Source organism: Mustela nivalis (genome assembly GCF_964662115.1).
Source record: "Mustela nivalis genome assembly, chromosome: X".
Classification (NCBI taxonomy): Eukaryota; Metazoa; Chordata; class Mammalia; order Carnivora; family Mustelidae; genus Mustela; species Mustela nivalis.
In genome coordinates, this window is record NC_139040.1 from 44,489,476 (window position 1) to 44,497,038 (window position 7,563).

General features: G+C 48.4%; 1 protein-coding gene across 2 annotated transcripts; it reads right to left on the minus strand.

Moving 5' to 3' along the window:
* Nucleotides 1-362: 362 nt before the first annotated feature.
* On the minus strand, nucleotides 363-6,593 carry GPRASP1 (G protein-coupled receptor associated sorting protein 1). 2 transcript variants are annotated; one of them, XM_082718434.1, is made up of 4 exons: nucleotides 6,560-6,593; nucleotides 5,924-6,002; nucleotides 5,681-5,784; nucleotides 363-5,198 (listed from the first exon to the last, which is right to left on the minus strand). In XM_082718434.1, exon 4 carries the CDS (start codon nucleotides 4,874-4,876, stop codon nucleotides 707-709), a length of 4,170 nt encoding a protein of 1,389 aa, XP_082574560.1. In that variant the 5' UTR covers nucleotides 4,877-5,198; nucleotides 5,681-5,784; nucleotides 5,924-6,002; nucleotides 6,560-6,593; the 3' UTR covers nucleotides 363-706. The 2 variants fall into 2 exon arrangements, with proteins under 2 accessions (XP_082574560.1, XP_082574561.1); XM_082718435.1 differs by lacking the exons at nucleotides 5,681-5,784; nucleotides 6,560-6,593 and having other exon boundaries at nucleotides 5,924-6,004.
* Nucleotides 6,594-7,563: the final 970 nt, after the last annotated feature.

Here is a 7,563-nt window from a genome sequence, read left to right on the forward strand (position 1 = left end):
AAAGAAACTCCCATACTTTGAGCTGCAAAATGCAACTTCTCAGCTCTCCAAACCTTACCTCATCCTCTATATCCTTTAACCACTCCAGGCTGACTGGATAACTCATTCCCATGGAAACACCTTTCTCAACTCCAGGCTTTTCTTCATACCACCCAGTCTTTTTTAAAGATTCTAGAGCCCAACTTAATTGGGTCCTTTTTCTCTGAGGCGTGCCCTGAGTAGCAGCCCATGGTAACCTCTGCATTCCAAGTTATTAGGAAAAAGCTTTTTCAAGGAGCATAGTATTTATGCATTAATTACCTATGTGTGTTCCTGTGTTAGATTTGCATCTATATTTTAAGTTCAAGAAGGGTGACTTCTGACAACTTTAACACAACTTTATTAAAAACACAAATACTCCTCAAATAGACCTCAATACACTAGAATAATCGTAAGGGTAACTGGCTTACTTTTGATGGCTCAGTTCACTTTGGCTTAAATACTAAGTGTCACAATCTGGACAAAAATGAAAATATCAACAAATGTGCTTTCAGTTCTAATTTTCATTTGGCATCAGAATAATGATTCAGCTCATACAGAGTTGGGCAAAGTCAGTGTTGGCAACAAAGATGTACATTACAACACAGAACCAACTATGTAAATCAAAACATTATTCAAGGAATTGTTAACTTAGGAACATAAGGGCAAAGGCAAGTGATTAATCATACTAATTTTCTTGGTCTGCCTCAGGGTCCTTTTGACCATCTGTTTTGCTTTGCAGTTCCTTAGCAAATTCCTCAACTTCATGGAATGCAGAAATAAGTGGCTCAAGACTGAAATCATCATCAGTGAACAACACTGACTCCTTTTTGATATTATTACCAATATTCTCAAACATTGTTAGAACAACTTGAATATTGTCATTCGTCTCTTTCCTTTTAAAAAAGCTCATAAATTCTGATATTGCTTCAGCACTGAGTAGTTCTTTTGTCATGACAGGATTTTCAGACAAATTCATTAGCATTTTCAGAACATGAAACCTTGTTTTGGTATTGCCCATAGCTAACAAGGAGAGAAATCCAGACATATACTTGGCAACTAGTGTGTGGTAGTCAGTAGTTGTAGTGAGATGTCTAACCATCCTTATTCCAGATAGCTGTTCAGGGGAATCTAAGCTGTAAGCAAGGGTTTCTTCACACACCTGACACACATATGTCTGAATCATGTTTAGATTTGGATAAGGTGGAGCCAAACGAATCATATTTTCCAAAAAACTTGTCCTAACTCGGGAGGAAGGATAATTGAGCAGGGTTTCAATAAGTGAGACAACACCTGAATCCCGAATGAAATCTCGGGTAAATTGAGAAGCACTTCTCATACCCATTGTGATTTTAGAGATTTCATGAATAAAAGGATCTCGGATTTTGTCCATTAATAAAAGGAGTTCTTCAAACTCTTCAGAACCAATTTTGACCTCACATTGTATGCAGCTGCAGGACCAACTGTCAGGCTCCGCACTCTCTCGGGTTCTAAGATGCTCCCGAATTTCCCTGACTGACCTATAGGATGGATCATACTGAAATAGGAACTCAGGTTCAGGCTGAAGCAAAGATTCCTGCTCTTCCCCTTCTGTGTTAAGTTCCATGTACTTGGGCTTTTCTCCAAACATTTCAGAGAACAGACATGCTGCCTCTTTTGGAAATCTAAAGGGGATTGGAGATGGGAAGCCAACCCTACCCCATGGACCAGGCTTGAATTGAATGGTGACCTCTTCCCAGGTCTGGGGCCTGTGTGAGGCATCAGGCTCCTGCTCAAATGAACACTTAGACCTGGGAATGGCCCTGAACACAGGCCTAGGATTTGATTCAAAATGGGACTCATCTCCTGCCCAGAACCAGGACCCCACTATGGCTTCATCCTCCTCAGCTACTGTCCTGGTCTCATAGTTGGTCCCATACCCATTCCTGTTATTGGCCTCATCTTTAGCTCCAAACCAAGACCCAACAACTGTCCCTTCCTTGTTTTCTTGCCTGGACTCACAGGTAACAACAGTTCCAGTCTCATTAATGTCCTTCTCTTCAGACCAGAACCAGGACTCAACAATTATCTCATCATCCTCTGGCTGAGATGCACAGCATTTCTCTGCTTCTGCACTGACTTCCTTTGCAGCATAGAACCAGGATCCAAAAATGATTTCTTCTTCAGTGTTTGACCTGCTCTCTTCTACTGCCTGAGGCCCAAACTCTGTACTGTCTTCTTCTTCAGCCCAAAACCAGGACCCAACAATGATTTCCTCTTCCTCAGTCACTGGCATGGACTCAAAACTGGCTCCTGCCTCCAAATTGGCCTCTTCTTCAGCCCAGAACCAAGACCCAACAGTGGCTTCCTCCTCTTTGGCCTCTGGACTGGAATTGTTGCAAAAGCCAGTCTCTTTCCTAATGATCTCTTCCCTGGCCCAGAACCAGGACCCAACAATAGCTTCCTTCTCAGTTGCCAGCCTGTCCTTTTCTCTAGCCTCAGCTGCTGTCTTGAGCCTGTCCTCTTCCCCAGCCCAGAACCAAGAATCAATAATGTCCTGCTCCTCAGCATCTGGCTTGGATTCTTCTCTGTCTGTAGCCTCTCTACTGGTTTTATCTCCTTTCCAGAACCAGGATGTGATCACGGTCTCCTCCTCCATTAGTGCCTTGGCCTCTTCTCCAGTCCCATCATCTATAGTGACCTCTTCTGTAGCCCATAACCAGGGCCCTATAACGATCTCTGGGCTTGTGTATTTTCTGGACAAGAATGATGAATCAACACTGTCCTGTTCCTCCTCTGGCCTTAACTTCCAGCTGCCTCCATTGGCAGTATACATGCAGGGATCATCTTCACCCGAGAAGCAAGACTCATTATTCATCTCTTCAGCCCATGCCGTAAATTTACATCTGGCACCAGCTCCATACTGCATACTGACCTCTTCTGTGGTCCCAAACCAAGATGACAGAATAACCTCTTCCTTGTCCTTCAGACTAGACTTGTTGCTGACCTCAGTTCCTATATATGCTTCTACTCCATCCCAGAACCATGACCCAATAATGGGCTCCTCCTCAGCTCCTGGCATGGTGTCACAGCTGATTTTAACCCCAGAATCTATCTGGGCCTGGTTTCCAGCCCAAAACCACTCCCCGAATATTGTCTCTTCTTCATCTTCTGGACTGGCTTCTTCTCCAAACTCAGCCTCTGTATCGACCTTTCTATCCCAGAACCAGGGACCAATGACCTCTTCTTCCTCAGACCTTGGCCTAGATGCACAGCTGGCTCTAACATCAGCTTCTACACTGGTCTCATCACTGACCCAAAACCAGGGACCAAAGATGGTCTCTTCCTCAGCCTCTAGGTTGATTTCTTCACTTGCCCAGAAGCAGGAACCAGCAATGACCTTTCCTTTATCATATGCTACCACAGATTTGAAGGTAGCCTCAGACCCAGTTTCCATACTGATCTTTTCCCCAGAACCAAGCATGGAATTACCAGCAGACTCTTCCTCAGCCCTTGGTCTGGATTTACTGCTGGCATCAGTCCTCATACTGGCTTCTTCTTCAGTCCAGAACCAACTGCCAACAACTGACTCATCCTCCCCTTGAGAACTGTACTTGACACTGGACCCACCAACTACACTGGACTCTTCTGTAGCCCAGAACCAGTTCCCAAGGAGGAACTCCTCCTCAGACTTGGCTTCTTTCCTGGCCCTGGCTCTGGCCTTAGTTTTCACCTTTTCCTTTGCTGTTATTCTGGTCCTGGCCTCTTTCTTGGACTTGGGCTTTGACAAGTTATCAGCCTTTTCTCTAGGCCAGAACCAGGACTCTTTTTTGACTACATCTACAGATCCAGAAACAAAATCAATGGAAGCTTCTTGCTTTGCCCTGTGCCTTGCCCTGACATTGGCCCCTTTCCTGATTCCGGGTTTGGACCTGGATTTGGCTTCCTCCTTAGCCCAGAACCAGGACTTCACATTGTTTTCACATCCAGATCCAGAACTGGACTCAGAGATTTCTTTCTTGGACCTAAACCTGGACCTGTTATTGATTTCCTCCTTGGGCCTGGACCAGGTATTAGTCTTTTCTCTGGCCCAGAGCCAGGATGTCTTAAAAGATTCATCCTCAAAGCCAGAACTAGACAAGATATAGTACTCCTGATTGATAGTGGGCCTAAACATGGCCTCTTCTCTAGCTATGCGCCTGGATCTGGAACTGGCCTTTACCCTGCCTCTAGGATGAAACTTTGTATTGACCTCTTCTCCACTCCAGAACCAGGAACTCATAGAGGATCTGTCTGCCCAACTGAAATCATACTTCTGAGAGAACTCTTGTTTGGATGTAGGCCTGGGGCACCACCAGGGCCCAACATTGGTCTTCTCCTCTGACCCAAACAAAGGCTGTTTTCCTGATTGGTACTTGACCTTGGTGCCAGAAAAGGACTCAGTATCCACACTGATCAGTTCCCTATCCATAGATAATGTCTTAGATTTAGCAGCTGACCCAGACTCAGTACTGACCAGTTGCCAGGCTATGGTATTGGTCTGGGACACTCCCCCTGTCTTCAACATTGCTTTACTATCAAACTCAGTTTGGGCCCAAGAATGGGCCTTATCTGAGGGTCTTGACCCAGGGATTGCCTTGGCCTCAGGCTTTGGATGCATTGCACCTACTCCCACAGGTTCAGCTCTGGGCCTTGCACCACCTACTACCACGGCATCAGATTTAGGCCTTACCCCAGGAATTACCTGTGCCTGGGTCCTAACCTTGGGTCTGACCACCAATGGGATTTCATTCTCTCTTTCAGCCCCACCCCCAACCTCTTCTCCAGCCTTCTTTTCAGGCTTTGCCTGGGCAGCAGGTTCAATCTCAGCTCCAGTCATGGTACAAGTTACAGAAGAGGCCTAGTTAAGTAACCCCACCCCAGTCTCAGCCTCTACCACAGATCTCCCACAGTTCTGTAACTTGACACTCTGATCTTTCAGTGATTCAGGTGGTATAGTTGGAAACAAAGGTTAGAATCAATCACTAGTCCATCAGTCAATCAACCTCCTTCTGAAGCCTAGCCTCAGTCAATATCACAAAGTGCAGAGGAAGCACAACCAAGCTGGGGGGATGATGGATGTTCCCGGCTGGGTGCAGACCTGTTGAGGGTAGTGATCAGCAGCAATTCCAACACCACCAGAGCTGCCACTGGAGGTGGATCTATGGAAAGAGAATGACATGGGCTTTGAATCTCTTCTAATTGTGTTGTTCTGTGCAGAGATTCACACAGAGACTGGACTTTGAATGTTTAGCAGGACAGTTGAGAGTACTTAGACTGTCTTTTGTCATCCTCATTTCACCCATGTTTTACCCCAGAGTTTGCCATATTACTTTGCCTGATACAAAACAGGTATGAAACTAGTAAGTGTTAGCAATGGGAGAAGTTTAGAAGCCCCCAAAGTACCCTAATAGCTCTTAGGCCAGTGTTGATTTCCACTTCCCCAACCAAAGCTGTACCTACTCTCATACCAACCCATATGGATGTCGTCTGATTTTCCCCTTCTTCCCTTGATTCCAGTGTTGTCAAACCCTAAAGCAACTTGGAGAATATCCTAGGAATAAGTATTAATAAAGGAGAAAATGGAGCCTGAATACTAAATATGTAAGAGGGCACATTGACCTCTGATGCAAGTATCTCTTACCATAAGAGTTCCATTTGTCTGTTTCCTGTCTCCTTGTCCCTGCTCTCAGGTCTTCTACTTCCCTTCAGAGCAATTCACAACTACCCCCAAATTCCTAGTATCTCCTGCAAGAAAAGGACAAGGGATGCTGTGGCAGTGTGTAAATCTGGCAGCAAACAGGAGAGGTGGAGGAGGTCCCAGACCCACGTGGATCAAAGACACTTGCCATGATCTTACTCTAAAGTGCTCTCCTGATTTACCCACCTTCACAGAAACCTCCAGAGATCTGAACCAGTCTCCTCCTCTCTCCTTCCTTACAGAAATGAGCAGCCTTCAAGCAAGTCTATGGACAGACACAAAGGTAAAACATTCAGGAAATAATGGTAGCAACTGAGTGCTTGGTGAACTGACCAACACCAAAAATAAGAGTATCCATATTATCTTCTAACATTTAGGATCCTGTTGATAAAATATTCACATTCAATTTAGCCCTCTGTTTCACAGTTCTGAATAACAACTCTTCACATGACACTCTTCCCATTACTCCTTTCTCCAATTATGAGAATTAACCACTAGGTGTTCACGCTCCCTTGTACTACAGAAATGGGGGAAAGAACACAGCATATTCCACAAAACAGTATGTGCAGTGACACTTGTAATTATGACTTGTGTCTCACCCTCACGTCCTAGCCCAATTGTAGCAGGAATTTTGGGTGGAGATGAAGGAGTAAGGCAAGAAAAGTGCTTATAAAGCTAATACAAAGGGGAATTTTGGAAGGTATTCCTGGATGCCTGACTGCCTGACCTGTCTTGGCCCCACCAGTCACCCCATTCCGGTGGTTTCCACTCAATGGCTGCTGCCCATTTCCCGAACCCCCCCCCCCCGCCAGTGTCACACACCTCCAGAAATCCAGGCCATTGTCCTGCTCCTCCTTTTTCCCAAGCCTCTCCTCTACAGATGCAACCTGCAGGAGGAAACCACCAGAGCTAACACGCAGAGAGAAGGCTTTGGCATCAACCAGGCAACTGTAGAAAGGATAACACCCCCGGTGCGGGGCCCAACAGGCCCCTTTCCAGAATCAGGGCCCAAAGCAGCCAACTCCAAGGGGCATCCACTCCCACCAGCTGGGCATAGAGCTCCGGGCCGCCCCGCCCCCCAACGCGGAGGCCTGCTTGGGCACTCCACACCCAAGCTGCCGCTCCGCCATTTCTTCCGCAGCAGAGCCCCCCACGCCCCCGCAGCCAAAGGTCTCTGCCGGTACAGGCACCGTCGACGGCGGGTAGCGGGCGCCTGGAAAGCTGGCCGCGGAGTGACGGGCGCAGTTCGCCTCCAGAGGATCCGAGGAAGCCTCTCCGGCCAGCCCCGGTGCCCCGGACCCGACCCAGACCAGTCGCCGCCTCTCCTCGCCAGGGGTCCCGCGGCGTTGCGCACCTCTCTCAGGGACCAGCTACGACAGGGTCGCTTCCTCCTTGCCAGGCTGTCAGGGTCTGGGGTCCGGACAGCCTGTAAGCCAGGCGACAGTGGGGGGTCCCCCGCCTCCCCCCACGACACCCCCACTTGCCCTCACAGGCTCAAGGTGCAAGTCGTCGGCCTCCCCCTCCTCTCGGAGCTCTGCACTCGGATTCCCACCGCCTTGCGTGCGGCCAGAATCGCAAAGAGGCGTCCCGCCCCCCGCGCTGCTGCACCAAACTGGGCAGGGGCTGCGCAGGATGCGGCACGAAACGCTCGCGGCGAGGGTGTCGGGAAGGGGGGCGGAGGGATACGGCGCGAACGGGCTCGACGCCCCCTCCCCGGCCCACCCTAGTTCCGACCCAGAGGGGGCGGGGCCAGGAGGAGCCCGAGCCTAAGGGGCGGGCTCACGGCAGCCCGCCTCTGCAGACCTCCGCGGGCGACCACCCCCTCG

What these genes read in the sequence shown, in the direction of transcription:
- GPRASP1 (XM_082718434.1), bottom strand. Translation starts at nt 4,876, where the DNA reads ATGACTGGAGCTGAGATTGAACCTGCTGCCCAGGCAAAGCCTGAAAAG.